Raw genomic sequence first — 25775 nt, 5'->3', positions numbered from 1 at the left:
GTGTGTGTGTGTGTGTGTGTGTGTGTGTGTGTGTGTGTGTGTGTAAGATCATTCAACTTAACAAATATTGGACTATGGTGCTACTGACCTCTACAGTACCTCAGTCCCTTTGTACTTTGTAAATTTTAAATTATGTTACTTATTCTAAAAGTGAATACAATTTCAAAGATTTCTTAACTGTAAGTCTTTTTTTTTTTTTTTTTTTTTTATTTCCATCAGTTGTTTAATGAACTTGTTCAAGAACAAGGTCCTAATCTGGATAGGACATCTGCCCATGTCAGTGGGATTAAAGAACTGGCACGTCGTTTCGCCCTTACATTTGGACTGGACCAGATCAAGACCCGAGAAGCAGTTGCCACGCTTCACAAGTGAGATAAACACTTTCTGTTATTCAGAGCTGGTTTACTGGAATATAAACAAACTGTTATTTGACCCATTTTTAAAGTGACAAGTAATAGAATTTTCAAACTATAAGCTATTAATGAAATTAAGTAGCAATATTTTATTTTGGAAAAGCTGTCTTAAACTACCTGTGGGGTTTCTCTATCTTATATACTATAAAGAGAAAAGCTTTGGACTGGGTATGGTAATGCACACCTCTAATCTAGGACATCCAGGGCTGTTAACATGGTGAAACCCTATCTTAGGGTCGGGATGGGATGTTGATAGCCTATTCTTTTGGTCTTTGAGTGAGACTATGTTATAGGGCATGTAGATATTAAAAGATGCACTACTTTTTTAAAAGCCCCTGGTGAAAGTCACACCTCCTAACAAATGTCTACACTCAACCCACTACAGACGGTCACTCACACCACACATACACAAATGATTAACAACCTTAGTTTCACAGAGCTGGTGGATACTATTGAGTAACTCCTAGTTATAGTTTTTGCCCTCTGAGACAACTGAACTACCTGAAAAAAATTAAAATATTGTTTTCTTTAAATTCAGGGATGGAATAGAATTTGCCTTTAAATACCAGAATCAGAAAGGACAAGAATATCCACCTCCTAATCTGGCTTTTCTTGAAGTACTAAGCGAATTTTCTTCTAAACTCCTTCGACAGGACAAGAAAACTGTGTAAGTTGAACATAACAATATGGCACCATTGAAACTTTTATTTTTTATCATTACTTCTCTTAGGCTCTAGTAGTAATAAAAACCTGGTTTGACCTGGAAGCTATAGGATGAAATTAAATTAAGTAGATGAGAATGATCTCTTATTCTCTAGTTCAAGACGTGGGAACATTGGCTGGTTGCTTTATATAACCCATCTATTCTTTTACATTAATTTTAGTTTTATTTTCTATCTTCTTACATCAAGATTAACCTTATCTGTCTCAGCTGCAGCACTACCAACAGTCCCAGCATTCAAGAGCTTAAGGCATGAAGTCTTTAGACCATCCTTGGCTATGTAGTGAAACCTTAGTTCCACTGTCCTGTCAGAAATAACTGACTTTTCTTTTAATTTTAAATAAAAATAATCTGAGGAGGTCTGCTTCTTTCAAAATACTTTGATAAGATGTTGTAGTTAGAACAAGCTACAAAACTTATAAAAGAGATTGCTGCTGTAATAAATCCCAGATTTTCTAAGTCAGTAGGAAGATGAATGACTTATAAAAATAAATTTGAGTATGTTGATGTAAACATAGAATTAATAATTATAAGAATCTATGCTATCTTCATTTTGCTCAAAAACTATTAGTATGCCTCTAATAAAGTCATGTGATATCAGGCTTGTATCCTGTTGTAGGGACAAACATAAGCACACAGGTTAACACATAAGGTGACTCAGCACTGAAATGGGTCATGTGGTAGAGAGCCATAAATGTTAAGTATTGATGGGAACACCATGCCCTGAAACTACTTTTTTGTTTGATTGCTTTTGTTTCTATTTTGGTAAGGTGTGTTGCTGTTGGTTTGGTGGTTTGGCTTGGTTTGGCTTGGTTTGGTTTGGTTTGGGTTTTTTTGTTTTGTTTTTGGGGATTTTTATTCTTAAGAATCTCCTGTAGCTATATACTGTGGGTTTTGATATTTCTACCCTCCACGCGCCTTTTCCAGTTCCCCTCAGCACATTCCCTCTCAACTTCTTGTCCTTGCCTCCTCTTCTTACTCTTCTTTCTCTGAAGAGAAATGACTCCTCCCCCCTTCCTCTTCCTCTTCCTCTTCCTCCCCCTTTCTTCTCCTCCCCTTCCTCTTCAGCAGCTTCTGTCCATTGGTTTGGTACAAATATCTGCATCTGACTCTTTTCAGCTGCTTATTGGGTCTTTCAGAGGGCAGTCATGCTAGGTCCCTTTCTGTGAGCGCTCCATAGCCTCAGTGACAGTGTCAGGCCATGGTTTCTCCCCTGAGCTGGGTCCACTGTGGGTCAGTTGCTGGGCCTCCTTTGCTTCATCTTCACGTCCATACCATCTGTCTTCTAGCTGGAATGTTGAACTTGTCATTTCCATCCTCATTTCAGCTTGTATTTGCTTTACTTTTTATCTCTTTATTCAATTCAGTTTTCAAATCCTGAATAGCCTTCATCATTTCATTCAACGGTGTATTTGTATTTTCAAGATTCTTAAATTCTTTGATAAAGTTTGTGATTTTTTTCTCTTAAATTCCATGTTCTAGGAGTTCTCCTTAGATAATATTTCTATAAGATTAGTGGGTTTGATAGGAAACATGCTATCTTGGCCATTTATGTTGTTTTTATGACTTGAGCAATGTGGATTTCTTTGGTTGTATGTCAGTTTGAGAATCTGCTAAACTTTAGATTGGTCCAACACTGCTGCTGCATGACCAGAGCTAGGCAGAGTAAAGCGCCCTTCATAGCATATTACCCCTGTTCAATGGACTGCAGGAGTGAGAGCCAAATGCAAGTGACAATGGAAGTATCAATATACATGCTCACATATGTACCTTACTAGCACATTCCCCCCTTGAAATGACTGCAGGAGTGTAACGCAAGACTGTGACTGACACTGAAAGTCGCTGCTGCTCTCTGTGTGTTTGCAGCCATTCGTATCTTGAAAAGTTCCTCACTGAGCAGATGATGGAAAGGAGGGAGGATGTATGGCTTCCACTCATCTCATATAGAAATTCGTTAGTCACTGGGGGTGAAGACGACAGGATGTCTGTGAACAGTGGAAGTAGCAGCAGTAAAACTTCCTCAGTAAGGAGTAAGAAAGGAAGACCCCCACTGCACAGAAAACGAGTAGAAGGTAAGTCCTCTAGTATGCCTGGCTTAAAGAGATAAAGTAGCAAATGATTTATTGAAGCAGGATGCTGTGAGACATGATGTCATTATATATTTGCTACCAACTGAAATATCCAAGGACAGAGGTTGGATGAACAGAGTGAAGCAAAAAAGAAACTTAATGAAACAATATAGAAGACACAGAAAAAAAGATGAAGCAGTTATACAGACCTATAAAGATCTCTATGTGACTCTAACACATTAAATTTTAAAATAAAAGAGTCAGTATTATATTAAAATACTCTTTAAAATATGCAAGGTAATGCAGGCAAGTGGTGGCACATGCCTTTAATCCCAGTACTTGGGAGGTAGAGGCAGGCAGATTTCTGAGTTCCAGGTCATCCAGGGCTACACAGAGAAACCCTGTCTTACACAACGCCGCGCCCCCCGCCCCCCAAAATAAAAAACAAATGCAAATGCAAACAAAACAAATGCAAGATAATGTTTAGAAAATGAAAAATAAAATAAAATAAAAATACAATTCATTTTATCCTGGGTGTGTGTTGGTATATGCTTGCAATCCCAACACTTGAGAGGATCTGTAGTTCCGGGCCATCCTCAGCTACTTAACAAGTTTGAGGACAGCATGAATTACATGAGTTAGTTTCCTCTCCCCTCACTCCTCTCCCCGACTCCAGCTTATCTTACTAACAGAGGATTATTTGTAATCTGAGAGTGTACCTCTGCCACAAATTATACACTCTAAATTATCTTTACAAGTCCGTCAATAGTTAAGTAATTTATTTTTAAGCCACAAGACAGTGGTGGTCAAATCTGATTTATAATATAGCTTCCTGGATTGTAGGGAATATGAACTTAGTTATCATGAAAATCTGATCAACATTCTAAAAAAAAAAAGACTAAAATTACACTGTTTAAGTATTTCTTCAAAGTTTACCAGGGGCTCCTCAGAGTACACATGCTTGTTTCTCAGAGAGCCTCTCCCACCCTCGTGCTTCTCCTGATGAGTTCTCACTCCTTCCTTGCACCTCTGCTGCCTAAAGAAAAGTAACTCACCAGAAGTTTGCTGAACTCTGTGGCAAACTTAATTATAATCTAAAACCAGTGTGCCTTTCTATATTGGAGAAGATACTATTGACAAAAAACAAACTTAAAGTCAGTTTTCTATTTCAGACTTTGAAATAGAAAGTTTCTCATTGTTAGCCATGTGACATTTGAACATATTAGTTTAACCCTCTCTGAGTTTTAATAACTAATCAAGTGAAAGATGATGAGAGTATATAGGGTATCCAGCATCAATTACCATGAATACTAAATGAGGTACTCCTGATAAAACACAGTACACATATGTCACTGAGCAGAGTAATTGGCCTATCATTAGCTGCTATTTTCAGGATGTTCCCAAAATCTCACAGTAATGCTTCTTTACTACTAGTCAGACTAAATAACATTGTTAAAGTTTACCAAAATGTCAGCATGCTTTGAGATGTCCTTTCATATTTCATAGTAATACTTTTAGTCCTATGTATATGTGTGTATGTATATAATCATATATATATGATTATATATGTTGTATATATATGATATATATATTCCTTCAAACAATAATTCCAGTTGGTTTCCTCTGAAAACATCTTTTATGATAACCTCTGTGGGTGCTCCATGTCTACAACATGTTTTTCCCTTTCATATGTTTTTCAACTGTAATCGTAGTAACCAATACATACTAAATTCTTTACCACGTGTTTTTCATACATTTTATTTTGGTTTGGTTTGGGCTCTTAGATGATGTTTTTTAATTTTTAATAACTTATTTTGATTTTGTGTTCATTGGTGTTTTGCTTGCATATATGTGTTTGCAGGTATCAGACCCCCTTGAAACTGGAGTTAAAAACAGTTGTGAGCTGCCATGTGGGTGCTGGGAGTGGAACCCATGTCCTCTGGAAGAGCAGCCAGTGTTCCCAACCACTGAGCCATCTCTCCAGCCTGTTTCTTATGTATTTTATCACTTGTAAATGTTATATATTAATCAGTTTAGTTCCACACTGTTGTGCAGATTTGACAAAGGAAAAAGTAAGCCTTAGGGAATTTAAATCACCATATATAATTTACTAATAAACTGTCAAAACTAGTATTGTTTAAGACTCTAGGATCCAGGGTGAGTGGGAAGAGAGCTCAGGGTCAAGGGTTGCCAGCCAGGATTGGATCCAGTGTGAACTATTAAATCAAACAGAAGGATGCTTGTTCTTTTACATAGTTAGCTCATAGTGGCTCCTCAGGTGCCTTCAGGATGCCTGTGGCAACGGTAGAAAACAGTCATGTCATCTGTGAGGTATGGGCCAGCAATCTTGAGGAAAAGATGCAGAAGATCCATGAGATTGTCCTCAGCTACAGCTATAGAGCTATGGACACAGAGTTTCCAGGTGTTGTTATACAACCAATTGGTGAATTTCAAAGATCCATAGACTACCAGTGTCAGCTTTTGAGGTGCAATGTTGATCTTCTAAAAATCATCCAACCAGGCCTTACATTCATGAAGGAGAAAGGGGAACCAACATGTGGCAGTTGAACTTCAAGTTCAACCTGTAAGAGGATATATACTCCCAGGATTCCATAGACCTGCTTGCAAACTCAGGGCTGCAGTTGCAGAAACACGAGGAGGAAGAGATCACTACACTGCACTTTGCAGAGCTGCTTATGACCTCAGGAGTGGCTCTCTGTGACAACGTCAAGTGGCTTCCATTTCACAGTGGTTATGATTTTGACTACATGGTAAAGCTGCTTATAGATTCTCAACTGCCAGAAGAAGAACACAAGTTTTTTCACATCATCAATCTTTTCTTCCTGTCCATTTATGATGTGAACTACCTGATGAAGAGCTGCAAAAATCTTAAGGGAGGCCTTCAGGAGGTAGCTGATCAGTTGGACTTGCAGAGGATTGCAAGGCTGCATCAAGCAGGCTCAGACTCTCTGCTGACAAGGATGGCTTTCTTCAGGATGAAAGAGGACAGTATTGATGATTCCAAGTATTGTGGGTGCTTCTATGGCTTGGGCACAGGAGGGGCTCAGAAGCAGAATGAGGATGTAGACTGTGCCCAGGAGAACATGAGCATCTTAGCCAGGATCAACAGCATGCACCAGTGGTAGTGTGTGCACTGCGCCGCCTTTGCTGCCTGCCCAGCCACTGACCGGCATCTGCTCCAAGCAGAGACTTTGGGTTTTTATTAAAGATGCCTTTATTTTAGATCCGGGAGGGGGTTTGCTCTGATTTTGTAAACAAGTCTTCCTTGTCCTCATGTCCACAGCCCTCTGCTGCCTCCTGCCACCAGCATCCATGACTCCATGGATACCTTTTTAAATCTCCAGGATGTCTAAAACAAGCCAGTAAAATGTATATGACTCTTTAAAAAAAAAAAAAAAGACTCTAGGATATATATATGGACTAGATAACCACTTTGGTAACTGTTAAATTATTAGAGAAAACTTGGTTGTGGGTCTGTTTGAGATTATCAGAATAGGTTTGTTTAGCTTAAAGCCTTTCAAAGGCCGTTCATTTGTTGGAGTTGAAGATGAAGGTTACTCATTTTATGAACTGTGTTCACTGAAGAATCTTTAAAAGGTTAGAAAATGAATTCAGGGAGCACAAGCTTCTGAGGTAATTATGTCTCCACTGGGCTAAGTGCTACAGCTCAGTGCAGCCAAAGAGACAAGGAAAGGCATGGGAATTTTGAGTTCGGCTTGCTCAGTTCTCTGAGCTACACAACGGGAGGCTCCAGAGTGATTTGATGTAAGAAGGAGCCATATTTGGAGAGGACATGAAATAGGAAGCTAACACGATCTTTACCAACTTAAGGAATTACATAATGTGTTTCCCTGATCTGTTCATTGATGAGAGTTGGGGCACAGTGAAACTAGCAAAAGTTATGAACCAGATGGATTTAATAGATATCTATAGAACATTTCCTCCTAAATCAAAAGAATATACCTTCTTCTCAGGTACCTCATGGTACCTTCTCCAAAATTGACCATATAATTGGTCACAAAACAGACCTCAACAGATATGAGAAGATTGAAAGAATCCCATGCCTTCTCCATGCCTCCTATCAGATCACTATAGATTAAGGCTGGACTTCAATAGCAACAAAAACAACAGAAAGCCCACATACACATGGAAATTGAACAATGCCCTACTCAATAATAACTTGGCCAAGGAAAAAGTAAGGAAAGAAACCAAAGACCTCTTACAATTTAATGATAATGAAGGCACAACATACCCAATCTTACGGGGCACAATGAAAGCAGTGCTAAGAGGAAAACTCATAGCTCTGAGTGCCTCTAAAAAGAAACTGGAGAGAACATACACTAGCAGCTTAACAGCACACCTGAAAGCTTTAGAACAGAAAGAAGCTAATACACCCAAGAGGAGTAGATGACAGGAAATCATCAAACTCAGGACTGAAATCAACCAAGTAGAAATAAAAAGAACTATACAAAGAATCAACAAAACCAGGAACTGGTTCTTGGAGATCGAGATAGATTAAACCCTTAGCCAGACTAACAAGAGGGCACAGAGACAGTATCCAAATTAAGAAAATTAGAAATGAAAAGGGAGATGTAACAACAGAAACTGAAGAAATTCAAAAAATCATCAGATCCTAATACAAAAGCTTATACTCAACATAACATGAAAATCTGGATGAAATGGACAATTTTCTATGCAGATACCAATTAATAAAATTAAATCAGGATCAGATAGACCATCTAAACAATCCCATAACCCCTAAAGAAATAGAAGCAGTCATTAATAAGTCTCCCAACCAAAAAAAGCCCAGGACCAGATGGGTTCAATGCAGAGCTCTACCAGACCTTCAAAGAAAACCTAACACCAATACTCTTCAAACTATTCCACAAAGAATAGAAAATTCTATGTGGAATATAGAAACAGAAGGAACACTACCCAACTCGTTCTATGAAGCCACAATTATGCTAATAACAAAACCACACAGAGATCCAACAAAGAAAGACAACTTAAGGCAAATTTCCCTTATGAATATTGATGCAGAAATACTCAATAAAATTCTTGCCAACCAAATCCAAGACCACATCAAAACAATCATTTACCATGATCAAGTAGGCTTCATCCAAGGGATGCAGGGATAGTTCAATACACGAAAATCCATCAATGTAATCCACTACATAAAAAAACATAGTCATTTCACTAGATGCTGAAAAAGCATTTAACAAAATTCAGCATCCTTTCATGTTAATGGTCTTGGAAAGATCAGAAATTCAAGGCCCATACCTAAACATACTAAAAGCAATATATAGCAAACCAGTAGCCAACATCAAAATAAATGGACAGAAACTTGAAGCAATCCCATTAAAATCAGGAACCAGGCATGGCTGTTCACTCTATCTCTATCTATTCAATATAGTATTTGAAATTCTAGCTAGAGCAATTAGACAACAAAAGGAGGTCTAAGGGATACAAATTGGAAAGGAAGAAGTCAAACTATCACTATTTGCAGATGATATGATAGTATACTTAAGCGACCCAAAAAGCACCAGAGAACTCCTACAGCTGATAAACAACTTCAGCAAAGTGGCTGGATATAAAATTAACTCAAACAAAACAGTAGCCTTATATATTCAAAGGATGAACAAGCTGAGAAAGAAATTAGGGAAACAACACCCTTCACAATAGTCACAAACAATATAAAGTATCTTGGTGTGACTCTAACCAAACAAGTGAAAGATCTGTATGACAAGAAGTTCTCAAGTTTCTGAAGAAAGAAATAGAAGATCTCAGAAGATGGAAAGATCTCCCATGCTTGTGGATTGGCAGGATTAATATAGTAAAAATGGCCATCTTGCCAAAAGCAATATACAGATTCAATGCAATCCCCATCAAAATTCCATCTCAGTTTTTCGTAGAGATAGAAAGAGCAAGTCTCAAATTCATCTGAAATAACAAAAAAAAAAAACAGGATAGCTAAAACTATTCTCAACAATAAAAGAACTTTTTGGGGAATCAGTATCCCAGGCAGCAAGCAGTACTACAGAGCAATCGTGATTTAAAACAACAAAACAAAACTACATGGTATTGGTACAGTGACAGGCAGGTAGATCAGTGGAATAGAATTGAAGACCCAGAAATGAACCCACACACCTATGGTCACTTGATCTTTGACTAAGGAGCCAAAACCATCCTTTGGAAAAAAGATAGCCTTTTCAACAAATGGTGCTGGTTCAAGGTTACATGCAGAAGAATGCAAATTGATCCATTCTTATCTCCTTGTACAAAGGTCAAAATCCAAGTAGATCAAGGACCTCCACATAAAACCTGATATACTGAAACTAATAGAAAAGAAAGTGGGGAAGACCCTTGAGCACATGGGCACGGGGGAAATATGCTGAACAGAACACCAATAGCTTATGCTCAAAGAACAAGAATTGACAAATGGAACCTCATTAAAATTACAAAGTTTCTGTAAGGCAAAGGTCACTGTCAATAGGACAAAATGGCAACCAACAAATTGAGAAAAGATCTTTACCAACCCTACATCCAACAGAGGGCTAATAAGAGAACCAAGTAACCCTATTAAAAAATGGGGTACAGAGCTAAACAAAGAAATTTCAACTGAGGAATATCAGTTGGCTGAGAAGCACCTAAAGAAATGTTGAACATCTTTAGTCATCAGGGAAATGCAAATTAAAACAACCCTGAGATTTCACCTCACACCAGTCAGAATAGCTAAGATCAAAAACTTAGGAGACAGCAGGTGCTGGCAAGGATGTGGAGAAAGAGGAACATTCCTCCACTGCTGGTGGGATTGCAAGCTGGTTACAACCACTCTGGAAATCAGTTTGGCAGTTCCTCAGAAAACTGGGCATAATACTACCAGAGGACCCTGGTATACCACTCCTGGGCATATACCCAGAGGATTCTTCAGCATGTAATAAGGATACATGCTCCACTATGTTCATAGCAGCCTTATTTATAAAGCTAGAAACTGGAAAGAACCCAAATATCCTTCAACAGAGAAATGGATACAGAAAATGTGTTACATTTAGATATGGAATACTACTCGGCTATTAAGAACAATGAATTCATGAAATTCTTAAGCAAATGGATGAAACTAGAAAATATCATGCTGAGTGAGGTAACCCAATCACAAAAGAATACATATGGTATGCTCTCACTGATAAGTGGATATTAGCCCAGAAGCCTGGAATACCCAAGACACAGTTCACAGACCAAGTGAAGCTCAAGAAGAAGGAAGAACCAAAGTATGGATACTCTGGTCCTTCTTAGAAGGGGGAACAAAATACCCACAGGAGGAGATATGAAGTGTGGAGCAGAGACTGAAGGAAAGACCATCCAGAGACTGCCCCTCCTAGAGATCCATCCCACATACAGTTACAAAATCCAGACACTATTGTGGATGCCAGCAAGTGCCTGATGTAGCTGTCACCTGGGAGTCTCTGCTAGTGCATGACAAATACAGAGGGGGACATTCTCTTAGCCATCCATTGAACTGAGCACATGATCCCCAATGAGGGAGCTAAAGAAAAGACCCAAGAAGCTGAAGGGGTTTGTAGTGCCATAGGAACAATATGAACCACGAAGTACCCTAGAGCTCCCGAGGACCAAACCACCAACCAACGAGTACACATGGCTCCAGATGCATATGCAGCAGAGGATGGCCTTGTTGGATATCAAAGGGAGGAGAGGCCCTTGGTCCTGAAAAGGCTAGATGCCCCAGTATAGAGGAATGCCAGGCATGAAAAGCAGGAGTTGATGGATTGGTGAGCAGGGGGAGGGGTGATAGGTTAGGGAATTTTGGGGGGAGGGGGCAGGAAAGGGGACGACATTTGAAATGTAAATAAAGAATATATTTTAAAAAAAAAAAAAGAAAATACATAATGCCAGTCTTTTGACCTTAAAAATGTTGCCTACTAGAAAACAAAAGCTTAAAGTAAATAAATAAAAAATAGTGTGACTGGGTGATTAAACATGTATTTGTGAAGATATTCAAAAGTGAGTGTCAGTAGTTTATCAAATAGTAAATGAGTATTCTTAGGAACAGAAGGGCCAGACCAGAATGTGCATGTGTATCTGACAGAATATAAAAAACCTAAGAACACTGGGACATAGAAGTGTTTTAATAAATGAACCTAGCTGACACATCTCTTGAGACTCAAGAACAAGAGAAAAACCAAGGGGATTCACATACTTTGATATTTTGATTAAAATATTTCTGAATCATTTTTTCAAATCTCATTAGAATAGTTTTTATATGTAAAACTAATACATTATACATTATTTTATTGGGGTGGCTTCAGTAGGCAGATGTTTGCCTGCTCCTCCAGTCTTTACAAAGCAGCCTCAGAAGGAGGGAAAAACACAACACATCACTTGCTAGTGCAGGATAGTATATGATTAAGTTCTAGGTAAATAGAAATGATTATTAGTTCCTTAAAGAGAATGTAATTATAAGCTGGATGTAACCAGGCTCCCCAGAGGTACTTTATGGCATGAAAACTCTGAGCTTCTCTATCTCCACACATACAACCTGACAAAAAGAAAAGCGGCTTCTCTCATGAGTCTCCAATTGTATTAGCAGCATTTGCTGATTCTCTGTAAAAGCCAGCCAGTCTTAAGATGTGCTACCTGGGGCACCTTGTAGGCTCAGGCAGTAGGTCGAAAAGCAAAGGAAGGTTGCTGAGGGCTCTGGCTAGCCTCACTCTTCACCTTGTAGGATACATAAATCCTCAAAGATAAAGGAGACAGGAGGCAGTGTGAGATCCAATAGCTGTGATGAGGTAATAACCTCATTTAATCCTGTAGTTTAGGAAGCTAAGTACTAATATCATTTAGGTATAAGAAAACTGAATCTTATAAGAAGTCATTAGTATAATACAGAGTCAAATAAGGGAGTTATGGAACTGAGTTGTTGCTCTAGCCAGGCATTGGGCATGGTAGCTCATGCCTGTAATTCCATCATGTTGGAGACTAAGGGAGAAAGAAAGATCAAGAATTCAAGGCCAGCCTAAGCTACATAATGAGACCTGTTCCAAAAAGAAGAAAGAAAACACCACAAAAACTGAACAAAAGCCCAGGACTTGCGAGGTAGATACAGGAAGATCAGGGGTTCAAGTACCTTGTTTCATGGTGAATTTGAGACCAGCCTGTGCTGTGAAACTATTTTAAAAAACAAAATAGTAAAATGAAATAAACTAGATAGTCTAACTGTAGAATTGTGCTTTTCAAATCTGTTAAAACTGCCACCAAAGTTTGCTCCATTTCTGATAGTTTGAGACTTTAACTGAAATTTTTCAGATGAAAGTCTGGATAACACATGGCTAAATAGGACTGACACGATGATTCAGACATCTGGGCCCTTGCCAACCCCACAGCTCACCTCCACGGTGCTCAGAGAGAACAGCCGTCCCATGGGAGAGCAGATTCAGGAGCCAGAGACTGAGCATGGTTCTGAACCAGACTTCTTACACAAGTAAGTACTAAAAGATTCACTCTCTAGGCATAAAACCTCAAAGTGAAACTAAGAAAAGCTGAGCACATTGTTGGTGAGGTCCTATAAACATAATGCCACAAATGGAGAGTAAATAGTACATAAAAAAAGTCTGCAAATACTACTGTGGACATTTTTTCCTCAAAATTCAGACTTCTCTTGATCTAGTAGGACAAGCTTCATATTTAAATAGCCTCAATTTTCTTATCTTTCAAGATTCATTGGTCATTTCTCCACCTATAGAGAATACAGGGATGTGTTTAGAATAAAATGCATCGTAAACCTAGGAGAGTTTTGGAAAGAAACTTAAAAATATTAAATATCATTTAGTGTTAATACTACATGACATGTTATGAGTATTTGCTAGGAATGAAACCATCTACTTGCCCAGTGCCATATATTACTACTGAAAGTATCTTTTTTGCCCTTAATTCTTTAATAATTATATTTTTCTTAAAGGAGCAAGTTCACAGATCTTTAAGTAAACAGTGTCTCATTAAGTATACTTATTTTGCATATTTATTGGGTAGATTGGTTTCTTCTCAGGGACTTGGAAAAAATAATGCATTCTATCTCCTTGACAAGACCCTGTGAGAGAGCTTTGCTAGGCCATGTGTAATGGAGCCTCAAATACACTGTACCACCTTTATCATTCATTTAATGGTTTTCATTTGAAGCTAGGCATGGTGTCACGTGCCTGTAGTTATAGTACTTGGGAGACAAGAGGCAAGAGCTCAAAGCTAACCTGAGCAATACAGTGAGTTTGAGAACAGCTTGGGCTACAAGAGACTTTGCTTCAAAAGAAAAATAATACCTAACTTTGTATTATTTTTGCACTCAACTTGAAAGTTCTGAGTTCTTAACATGTATTTCTATATATATTTGGGATGATGATATGAGTTTTACTAATGGATAAAATTTCTACCTAAGCAAATTAATATGTTGAAAGTAGAAGCAATTTTAAAAGTATTTCAGACCCTGTGTAAAGCTATAAGGCAGTTTCACACCAAAGAATCTTTAATAAAAACCTAAGAGGATAATCTATGTCAAACGTTGAATATCGGTTTCTCAATGCTAGTAGGCATCAAGAGTTTTGCCCGTGTCCAGCCTCGTGCATAGATAAGTATGCTGACTGTCCTGACTAGCATTTATCAGTCCCATTGTCCATGGACTGTCTTCCTCCCAAAAGATACAAAAACAGCTACTTAGAATTCACGTGACAAGCTGGGGCAGTGGTGGTGCACACCTTTAATCCCAGCACTTGGGAGGCAGAGGCAGGCGGATTTCTGAGTTTGAGGCCAGCCTGGTCTACAGAGTGAGTTCCAGGACAGCCAGGGCTACACAGAGAAACCCTGTCTCAAAAAAAAAAAAAAGGGAATTTCATGTGACAGATTTTTATCTATAGAAGCACTAAAAGTTATCACCTATAAAATGGGAGCAGGGGCATATGTGTACTATTTCCCATGTTCCTTTAAATATAGACTACAGGTGAAATTTTGATTTCATCGCACTGAGAAACTGCATGTTATAAGGACTTCTGAGTTATGCCTTTTTTTTAAATACTGAAGCCAGCACCATATGTTCTTTACGGCCTTGCTGCCTACCTGTATACACCGTGAATGGCAGCTTGAATCAGAAGTCTGGGAATGCTTTTATTTGACAGAGATTGGGGCCATAAGCTAACACATAGTGTAAAGATTAATAGCACCCTAACCTGTTTCCTGTGGAGACTTAGTGAAATTTGGAGACAATTAACTTTGTTATTCACAAAACAATGGGATAAATTTAAGTCCCTCACATGAACATTTAGCTAACCAACCATGTTTTCAATAGCATGAGGCTGATTCCATGTATACATTTTCTGTTGCACAAAATAACTAATAGTATTCTCTCAGTCCCCAGATGCAGATCTCTTGGTTAGGCCAGCCGAAATTAGAAGACTTGAATCGGAAGGACAGGACGGGAATGAACTACATGAAAGTGCGAGCTGGGGTGCGGCACGCTGTGTAAGTGTCCAGCAGAGCAGCACGAGCACACAGCAGCCTGCGGGTGCTGGGCACTGGGGCTCTCTGCTTCTCAGTAGTAACAGAAATGAGTTCTGGATATGTTCCTCAGCACAGATGGCTGCAGAGGAGTGCTGCCACTCTCCAGAGTCAAACACAGCCATAGTCATGCTCTAAACACCTGTCTCTTGGGTTCCTTATTTGTAAAATTCAAATATAATTGAACAAAATTTGGAGGAAACTGATACACACCTAAATATTTCACTGTTTATATATTTTTCTTATTAAAATTAATTCTACCTCTTATAAGTTGAAGTGAACATTTGACTGAACCAAAGGAATAATCCTTTTGTTGGGTGTAATCCAAATTTATTTGAGTTCAGTATAACTTGTAGTCTATAGGTCATAATTAGAAAGTGTGTTATCTAAGAAAGACCTAGGACTCTACGCTTAGGCAAGTCTCAACAGCTTTATGAACACCTTTTTACCAGCCGGGGTCTAATGGAGGAAGATGCTGAGCCCATCTTTGAAGATGTGATGATGTCATCACGGAGCCAGTTAGAAGACATGAATGAAGAATTTGAAGACACCATGGTTATTGATTTGGTAAGGAATGTACTGGTCTGTTAGTTTGTTTTTTCTTTTATAGTATATAAGGGGACTGGAGTGTAAACTTGTGTTCTTGCTATAGAGAGGCCTAGGTGAGGCATGCTGACCATTATTGACCATCAGGATGAGCTTATTAGGTGGTGTTTTAAAGCTGCTTTTAAGCTATCATACTTTGGATTCTAGCAAAAAGAAGGTGTTTTTTTTTTTTTTTCTTTCAAAAATACCACTGATCTTTTGGCACAGCTTGTGTATTTGGCATCTGGTATTTTAAGTTGGAACCTGAAATATACACTGTGTTCCAGCATGTGATTGTCAGATGTAGAATGTGGAACTTGTATTTTCAGTTCACAAAGAATATCTTTGAGATAAGAAGAATATAGACTAGCTAAACATGATACAAAGAAACTTTTTTATAAATAATAATGCATGGAGCTGTTTTGGTGTTTTTTTCTGAAACAGGATTTCTCTGTATAGCCCTGACTATCCTGGAACTCACTCTGGAGACCAGGCTGGCCTCGAACTCAGAAATCTGCCTGCCTCTGCCTCCCAAATGCTGGGATTAAAGGCATGCGCTACCACCGTCCAGCGGAGCTGTTTTTTTCATTGCACAATCCAGTGTGTTGGTATACACCTATAACACCCAGGAAGCAATAGGAGTTTAAGACGAGATGATTATATGTTCAAGACTAGCCTGAACTACATACGGAGATTCTGTCTGAAAATATAAACTGTTGGAACTGTGGTCGTGGTACATATATAGCATGCTCAACATCCCAGAATTAATCTTTAATACCAACAAAAAGGAAAAGGAAAATTCCTCTTGGTAATACTTAACACTAAAATGTAGTTAGAGCTGAAATGACCTGAAGGAAAACGTCTGCTAGACTCATTGAGATAAGACTGACTAGATGGTTGACAGTTGTTTACACTGCTGACTGGTAGATCAGTGCTCACTACACTGCTTATCCCCGCTACAGCTGCCATAGCAGACACCACTCTTGAGTGGCTTGAGTTGGCACAAGTCAAGTGAAACAGAGTTGATTTTGAGTGTACCTTGGCTTGTAGATGGCTGGTTTCTTCCAGTGTCTTTGTAGCTGGCAAAATGGATCATCAGGTAAAGGTGCTTGCTGCTAAACCTGATCCCCAGACTCACATGGCAGAAGGAGAGAAAGGATTCCGCCACTGTCTCACATGGGTTTTCCTAAGAAGCTACCCCTTCTAAGGACACCAGTCATTTGAACCCATGAAATTTATTGAAAATTTTCACTACCTTAAACCCTTTAGAAGACCTTATATTAAATTGGGAAGGTATTTTTTGTATTATAAGTCCAAATTACATTTTTTACATACAGTTTATTCATTGAACTTTTAAGTCTTGGGGCTAATCTGATGGCTCTTGCTTACCCTACAGACGACTGTGTTCCTTCCCCATAACCCATATTGGATGACTCGTGGCTGCCAGTGAGTCTAGCACTAAGGGGCCCAACACCCTCTTCTAGTTTCCTCAGGTGCACACCACATGCAGACACATTTCAAAAATAAGCCAGGGCTACATAGAGAAACCCTGTCTCGAAAAAAAACAAAAACAAAAAAATAAGCCAGGAGCAGTGGCACATACCTTTAATCCTAGCACTCCATAGGCAGAGGTAGAAAGGTCTCTTAACATGAAGCCAACTTGGTCTACAACAGCAAATTTCAGGCCAGCCAAAGCTACAGTGAGACTCTGGCACGCAAGAACAAAAAATAAAAAAGTATACTAATTGAAATCCTATGTCTTTTGATAACTCAAATACTGCTGCACTTGTACTTTATATACAAGCCAGATTCTCATTCTCCTTTTTAAATATTTCTACATGCTTATGTACTGTCAAAAATGTTAGCTATTAGTACAGTTTATCTCATAGGAACAATAATTAAATGATTCTCTTTTCAGCCCCCATCAAGAAATCGCCGAGAGAGAGCTGAGCTAAGGCCAGACTTCTTTGACTCTGCAGCTATCATAGAAGATGATTCAGTAAATATCAAATCATGACTGCTTTTTATTTATAGTTTCTTGGCCCTGGGGATATATAAAATAATTGTACTTCTCATTTTTTTCTAGGGATTTGGAATGCCTATGTTCTGAAGTCTGAAGAAAATTTACAAATCTGGAACTCTATTATTTAGAGCTAGAGGCCTATATACTGTGATAGCTTGTATGGGGGAAGAAACACTTTTGATGTGATCGGATTTGTTTTGTAATCAAATGATTAAAGGTTGGTCCCTTTTGCAGTGACAGAGCAGCATGTCAGTCACCCATGGAAATGTTGGTGAATGTCACCTCAGAAAGACTGACCAAAAAAAAATCATTTGTACTCTAATGTTGGACTTATCTCAGTACAGATGTGTGTGTGTTTTTCTGAAAGGAGGAAGATATTTTAAATTTTTAAAACAGCTGTCAAAATAAACACTGTTATACACCTGTTTTATGAAAATTCAGCATTGAGTAAAAAAAAAAATATTTTTAACTTTATTTTCCTGTTGTACAATTTAAAACCGTTTTAACATTTTGCCTTTTTATGTTTTAAAAGCTAACCATTTTTATTAAACTATGAGTAAGCAGCTCGTTCTAATCGCTGAAGAGTGTTTTTGGAGCTCGCTGGGTTTTGTTGACCTTGTAAAGCAGACATGGAAGGAACAGAGCACGGACCAGCTAAAATAGAGTTCTAACATCGTGCATCTCTGCCAAAAACCACATGCCCTCTGTGGATGGATGTGAATCCCCAGATTTTATATACTCTTGAATAAAAAGGTTTATTTTTATTTATAAGTGGGCATAAAATAAGTGCCCATGCAGCCATTTTCCAACAGACGCTGTACACCGTTCATTTTCTATAGAATAGTGAGATTCAAATACAGTGCGTTTTCTATTGGTCTTTGTTCTGTGCATTTTTAGCAACTTCTACCAGCAAATAAAGTATTCTCAGTAAAACAAAAATGGTTCTCAAGTTATCAGTCTCACTGTTGTTAACACTTGTTTCCTGCCCTGCCAAATTTACATTACACAGACTTCCGTTTTCTTAGAATCATGAAATTTTTCTTTGCCATTCAGACGTAATTTTAAGACATGTAACGTAATGTCTTCTTCCCATGCACTCAATATCCCCTCAACCCGCTAATGTTGTGGAATGTTTACCAATCTTAGACGGATGTGCTGCATAGAAGTCTGTGCTTAGAGGGTGGCATTCTAAGCTTACCATGAAATACAGCTACATTTCAGTGTTAAGTGTGCATATTAAGAAAAATTCTTTTGAAGAAAGAAATTCTGAATCTTCGGGACAGTCTTCAGTGGCTTAGAGTTACAATCAGCTTACTTTTATGACTTGCTGTTGTTTTCAAGTCCACATAGCTTTTCCCTGATTTTAGTGTAGGCTTCCAAATTTCCAAACCAGTCTGTCCACAGCTGTTTCTGGGCTGGTTTTTAAAATAGCTGCAACAGAATTGAGAGGCTTTCCTTTTTACCAAAAATGAACATTTTTTAATAGTATATGAACTCTATGATTATCTTTTGTGGGGGAAAATAAAACATGATTTTATTCATCCTTTTAGTAGACAAGATTTTTCTCAACATTTGTACAGTTCAAAGATTTTTTAAAAAAAAAATCTTGGTCACCAAAAATGTTTTACCTACTAACTCAGCAAGTCCTACGCTCCAGTTAAGACATCTTAGGGCCTCGCTCTCTCCTAGAAATGTGGGCTTCACTGGAACTCAAGGGGCAGGAATGAGTGGACCGTACACCTCAGCTCTGCCTCACTAGAGTTCTGGGCCGGGGACCCGGTTTGAGGAGCCCTGGAATAAGCACAGAGTATGTTTGCCTGACAGTCTCCTGTGAACAGCACATGCTGACGTAAGGGTTACAGACTACCGTGCAACAACAAAGGCGGCTTAATCTACTCCAGTGGGTTTCCAAATTCAGTTTGAAGTCAATCAAATTTTTGTATTTTCAGTGTCTTCTTGATTGGTTTTGCTAGTAATTCTGTAAATTGTACATTTGCAATATGATGTTTTTTTTTCCTTTTGTACAATTTGAAACTGATGCTTCACCTTTCCTTTAATAAACTATTCAAAATCAGCCTTGTGGTCATCCTGTCGCTGCTTTGGGGCAAGGATTATGGACGGTTTCCTTTCTGCTACCCTTGAGAGTCTGTTCCCTCAGATAATTTGTTAACTGATAGTAGTTTTGGTGGGGTTTGTTGGTTTTGTTTGAGACATGGTCTCATTTTAAACCAGGCCGGACTCAAACTCACAGAGCTACCTTCTCTGCTTTCCAAGTGCTAGGAATAAATGCATTTACTACCTGTGATGTTTTATGTTCAAGAAAAAAAAAAAACTAACAATTGCTCACAAGTTTTCTTTAATTCCTCAGATTTCTCTTTATGGTGAGGCCAGGTCCTCTCAAAAGCAGCCTTTCCCCTACCTAAGATCATGTGTGGTTGTTCACAGCAGCAGCCTTTTGGCAGTTTCCAGGATTGTACATTTCCTCAGAAGTGAAGGTTTATTTTACTGTTGTTGCAATGCCTCTCTCTGAAGCAAAGTCACAACCTACCCTGTCTTTTGGTCTGAGGTCATTAAGTAGCCCAATGGCCAAAGCAGAAAAAGGTAAAGACATGAGAAACAGAAATTAACAGGGTAACCAATAAATTGATCTATACTTAAACATGTTTTTCTCTACATGCAGTTGTTCATTTGTTTTGTTTTTTTCAAGACAGGGTTCCCCTGTCCTAGATCTACATGTAATTTTCATTTAGGACAGACAGGCTTGTAAATCTGAGCTGTGACCTGAATACTTTGTCACTCTGTTCTGGCACCCAGGTAAGACACCATCATTGAGGGAGCAGTATATGTTGTGCCAGACTCGTGACTAAAGCTGGGTCTAAAACTGAAGATCCATGGAATGCAAGATAGCAAAGATGAAAAGCATAAAAAATATTCAATGAAATTAGAGCAAAAAATTTCCTGGATCTACAAAATAAATCTTGAAATACAAGCAGCATTAACTCCAAGTAATCAGTATGGCAGAAGAATATTTCCACAACACAAAGTTAAAATGCCATAACTACAAAACAAAGAGACTATCAAAACTAGCAAGAAGAAAATGCATGTTTACTTGCAAAGGCAAACCCATCACATTAGACATCAACAGAAATCCTAAAAGCCAAGAAATTGTGAGCTAATTAATGTTTTTCAAAACTTGAAATAGTTGCCAATCAAGATTTCTATATTCAGACTTTGCCTCTTAATAAAGAGGTGCTGGAGAGATGGCTCAGCAGTTAAGAGCACACTGACTTGTCTTCTAGAGGCCCAGCAATAACATGGCAGCTTTCAACCATCTGCAATGGGATCCTATGCCCTCTTCTGTTGTGTCTGAAGATAGCAACAGTGTATTCATATAAATAAAATAAATTTCATAAAAAATAAATATTTTTAAAAAAAGAATGATGAAGAAATGAAGACATTTCAAGACAAGCACAAACTAAAGCCAATTCATGAACACCAAAGTCAACAATGCAGAAAAAAAAAAAAAACAAATCTTACATGGGGGAGGTGAACAGCAAAGAATAAATTTCATAGAGGACTGATGAACCAAGGAGAACTAAAGAATCGTGTCTAGAGAGTTGGAGACATGGTTCAGCAGTGAAGATTGCTTGCTGCCCTTGTTTTTTAGCACCCATGTTTGGTGGCCCACAACCAACTGTAACTCTGGGTCTAGGAAATCTGACATTCTTCCAGCTTCTTTCTGTAAGCACTTTTACTTGTGCACACAGGCACACCTTAAAATAACCCTCATGCAAAGTCAAACACCAGCAAAACCCCAATCTGAAGAAGAAAGAAAGCAATAAACAACCCAGCCATTGAAGAAAACAAGAAAATTAGAGAAATACACAAACCTCTCTTGATAACTTTGAATGGAAATTTTCATAGCTCCATGTCTTGGTTAATTTACAGTCTTTTGGGAAGAAACTATTGAGAAAGTGGCTCCATAAGGTTTGTCTGTAAGTAAGGGTATGTTCATTACATCATCATTAAGATGATGTCGGAGGGCCCAGTTCATTGTGGATAGTACCATCTCTGGGCAGGTAGTTCTGAGTATTATAAGAAAGCAGGCTGAACAAGCCAAGGGGAATAAGCCAGTAAACACCATTTCTCCTTGGCTTCCTACAGAAATAGACTTACAAACTAGAAAGTAAAATAAACCTTTTCTTTCTCAAGCTTCTTTTGGTCATAGTGGTTTATCACACCTGTTGAAACCCTAAGACTCAAAAAAGGCAGGCACAACTTAAAAGTAAGATATTCCAGCAGGTTCTCTACAAAAATAGGCATACCTTACCAGCAACGACACAGACTGAAAGTGAAAGAATGGAAGTCAATGTCAAGCAAATAGAAATTGAAAACATACTGAAATAGTTACTTTTTTAGCCGATAAGGAAAACTTTAAGCCAAAACTAGGGGGAAAAAAGGTAATGAAAAATATACTAATTTATCAAGATCAAATAATTGTAATATACACTCACTGTCCATTTTCATAGATGCTGAACAAAGAGATGAATATTAGCAGGTGACATTAGTACCTCAGGTTAATGAATTAAGTAGATCTAAAAAGAGAAAAAAATTTAAATTGGAGCTTAAGGGACTTTACATACCTACATAATATCTCACTCCAAAAAAATAGTGGAGTGCATCTTCTCAGCAGCCCATTTTAGGTCAAGTCTTAACAAATACAAAACAAAGAAATAATTTATTATGATAATAATGGGATAAAAATAGCAACAGATAGTACAAACACATAGGCATTAAACCATATGATCAGTGTATCACTGAAGAAATGATCAAAGGAATTTTAAAACTAGGAGAAAATGGAGATACAGCCTAACAATTATTTGGAGAAAGGTATTTCTTTGGAAGAAAAAAATACTATTTTGATGTCTTTGTTTTGGAGTGAGTGTGTGTGTGTGTACTATGTGATGTAATGTGCCAATGGGAGCCTGGCAATAATGGAGTCTGCTTTCACTAAGTGGTCTTAGATAAACAAATCAAGTTGTGAACTTAGCATAAAGCACCCTTGCCCAATTATCCATCTTGCCCCAACAAAGACATTTCTAAGAAGTTTAGAGCTTTGGCTGTTTACATTAAAAAATTAAAATTGTAATTCAAGCCAGACCTAGTAATTTATCCCAACTACTTAGGAGCCTGATGAAGGAGGATCACAAATGAAAGGTGATCCTGGCAACTTAATGAGACTACCTGAAAATAAAACTTAAAAGGGGTTGGGGATAGCCCAAGGTTGATTTGCCTAGTAGACATGAAACATTTTTTAGTACTACAAAAAATATTTGAAGAACCCAAATAACTTAATGATGTGCTTCATGGTCTTAGGTGAGGAAGTAAAATCCCAGGTAAGGAAGAATAAATAAAAATCATGGCAGAAACAGTGGAAACAAAAAGTAGAACAGGAATAAGTTTTCAAATGCATTTGTTTTACAGGTATAAAATTGACCAGTCCTTGGGCATACTAATCAAAATAAGACTCAAATCAACAAAACCACATGGAAAAAAAACATTACAACAGATACTAGTAAAATCCAGATGATCTTTAGGGAAGATTTTGAAAACCTACATTCATGCTGGGCAGTGGTGGCACACATCTTTAATCCCAGCACTCAGGAGACAGAGGCAGACAGAATTCTTGAGTTTGAGGCCAGCATTAATTACAGAGAGTTCTAGGATAGCCAGGGCTATTAAAAAAAATAATAAAAAAAAAATCCTGTCTCGAAGAAATTTAAAAATAAAACCTACATTCTGAAAGGCTGAAATGGATAAATTCCTAGAAATATATGACCTACCAACATTTAAATCAAGCCTTACAGTGACAGCCAGCAAGAGCACACATTGGGTTAAGATGTCAGCTGCCAGACTTGACAACCTGAACTTGATCTCCAGAACCTACATGGTATGGAGGCTGGGGACCTCAAACTTCTACCTTAGGGTTACTACTGCTGTATTACTGAAGCACCATGCAACTCGGAGATTTGGGGAGAGGATTATTCGGCTTACTCTTCCACATCTCTGTGCACTGAAGGAAGTTAGAACAGGAACTCAAGCAGGGCAAGAACCTTGTGGCAGGAGCTGATACAGAGTGAAAGGGTGCTGCTTACTGGCTTGCTCAGCCTGAACCCAAAACCACCAGCCCAGACATGGCTCCATCAGTCATGGGCTGGGTCCTCCACTTTGAATCACCAATTAAGAAAATGCCCTACAGGCTTGACTACATCCGGAAGCATTTCCTTGAGATTCCCTCTTACCAAATGTCTTTAGCTTGTATCAAACTAACATAAAACTATGGAGCGCACTCCCCACTTGGAGATAAAGGAAAATCTTAAATTAATGCACCGCTGTAGCCTCTAACTATTACTAAGAGAGGCCCAGACTTGTTCAGATGTTTCATGGCTTATATGGGGTTAGACATTCTCATCATCTTGTGACCATTTTAGGAAGATCTTTATCCCCTCCCCCAAAGGAAATCCTCTCCCAACCCCAGCTAAGCAAGTTTAATAGAGGCTGGAATTTGCAGGTTCTAGTTAAAACAGTTTTATCTTTAGCAAACACAACTTGCAGTGTGAGGAGGGGATATCGGTGGTCACTTTTCAGGGGAAGAACAGAAGTCACCCTTTTCTGAAGGCACAAGCAGGTTTACAAAACCAGGTTTACAAAGCCAGTGGTTGACTGAGCTTTGCTGTCTCAGGTCAGGGCTAGGGCTTATTGTCTTCTTATTCATGTGTAAACTGACATTTCCTAAGTAAGCTTTTTAATCAGTTTATCACATAAGCTATTGCCTTTAATGCTTTCGTTTTGGAGCCAATTTATTTCATATAAGCTTCATTAGAATTCTGCATTAGAATTTCATATAAACATTAGAATTCTGATGCATCATGAGCCAGATATCCAAGGGTTCTCCTGCTGTGTTAGTGGTAGGTGGGTTCAGAAGTCAACACCAATTGTAATTGTGTAACTTCTGTGAAATAATGAACAGGTCTGGGCTGTTTAAAATGCAAGGTGGAAATAGCAGACTCAAAATGATCTGGAGGAAAGGCCTTGCTAAAGGCAGCAGCCAAGTCTCCCAATTTCAGTCTTTTAGCAGTGTAACCACATCTCTGACCCCCCCCCCCCCAATCTGATCTATTGGCACTGAGCATCATTGCTCCTTTAAGAAGGCAGTCCTGGCCCTGGAGAGATGGCTCAGTGGTTAAGAGCACTGACTGCTCTTCCAGAGGTCCTGAGTTCAATTCCCAGCAACCACATGGTGGCTCCCAACCATCTGTAATGGGATCCGATGCCCTCTTCTGGTGTGTCTGACAAGAGCAACACTGTACTCATACACACTAGAAGAAGGTCAAAGTTAGTTCTGCTCATTAGTACCATTTGAATGTGGGCCTAGATCTATACAAACAGCTAACATGATCTTCACTAGCCTCTTAAACAGCTGTTAGGAATTCAACTTACACTGCCTAGATAAAACAACTTTGCACACTGCTATACGGATTGTGTTCAAAGAACTAAGCTCTAAAGCCCATCTAAAATGAAAGTTGTTGCTTTTCCTTCAATATGAAACAATATGGAATCCGATGCCCTCTTCTGGTGTGTCTGAAGACAGCTACAATGTACTCACATACATAAAATAAAAACGTTTTAAAAAAAATGCCGTCCTTTCTCTGCTCTTCGCCAATGTAGGCTTCTTCTGTTCTCCAGGACTACTTTAGAAAGGGAATCCACAAGGCTCTGTGCTATTCTAAAGCTTCATCTGCCTCTTTCCTGGCCTCTATAACTTGGTAACACCAATTCATTGAAGTGTATTTCTGAAGAGACAGTTCCTCCAATCCTCAGGGCTCCCAGTTCCATTGCTGAAGGGATGAGAACAGGAGCTCTTTTAATCTTGCCATAGGCTTCTACTAGAACTGTGAGAGACAGATTAAGCTGAGCTGCATCAGCTGTAAACTTGTGTAAAGCAGAATGTAAAGTCCTGTCCAATCAGGAGGGAAGCCTGTGTTCCACACAGAGGACGACAGCCTGTCTCTGCCCAGTTTTTAACTAGAAACAACTTAGTTCTGTGTATGTCTAGAGGTCAGGTCAAAGATGTGGTTGTATAGCTTTTAACATTCCCATAAATACTTCCCCTAATAAAGGTTTAGTAAACAACACAGAGCCTGTATTGGTAATATAACCTTTCAATGTGAGTTCTTGTACCCATTTCCCTTTGTGGGAAGATCCCCTACATCTAGGCATATGAAAGATTGGGAGCTCACTCTGCTCTTGGTAGAGTGACCATTTTGGATGGCCTGTAGGCATAAGTTTTTTATAATGTACTTTTTTTTTCCTTTTTTTAATTGGTT

The 25775-nt window shown here is 38.5% G+C and overlaps 1 protein-coding gene and 1 pseudogene across 4 annotated transcripts in view; both read left to right on the top strand.

Annotated features, from left to right (window-relative positions):
• Stag1 (stromal antigen 1) overlaps nt 1–19462 on the top strand; it is a 757688-nt gene extending 738226 nt beyond the window's left edge. For all 4 annotated transcript variants that reach the window (XM_052187537.1, XM_052187535.1, XM_052187534.1 and 1 more), the window contains 8 exons: nt 220–368; nt 952–1080; nt 3001–3206; nt 12546–12720; nt 14634–14744; nt 15233–15347; nt 17284–17364; nt 17452–19462. In XM_052187537.1, coding sequence (XP_052043497.1) covers nt 220–368; nt 952–1080; nt 3001–3206; nt 12546–12720; nt 14634–14744; nt 15233–15347; nt 17284–17364; nt 17452–17475 — 990 coding nt within the window. In that variant the 3' untranslated portion in view covers nt 17476–19462. The remainder of the gene's footprint in view (nt 1–219; nt 369–951; nt 1081–3000; nt 3207–12545; nt 12721–14633; nt 14745–15232; nt 15348–17283; nt 17365–17451) is intronic.
• Nucleotides 5058–6414, top strand: LOC127688669 (CCR4-NOT transcription complex subunit 8-like; annotated as a pseudogene).
• Nucleotides 19463–25775: the final 6313 nt, after the last annotated feature.

This window comes from Apodemus sylvaticus, chromosome 7 (genome assembly GCF_947179515.1).
Source record: "Apodemus sylvaticus chromosome 7, mApoSyl1.1, whole genome shotgun sequence".
Classification (NCBI taxonomy): Eukaryota; Metazoa; Chordata; class Mammalia; order Rodentia; family Muridae; genus Apodemus; species Apodemus sylvaticus.
The sequence above is the reverse complement of the archived record's forward strand: the minus strand, read 5'-3'. Positions and strand labels throughout refer to the sequence as shown.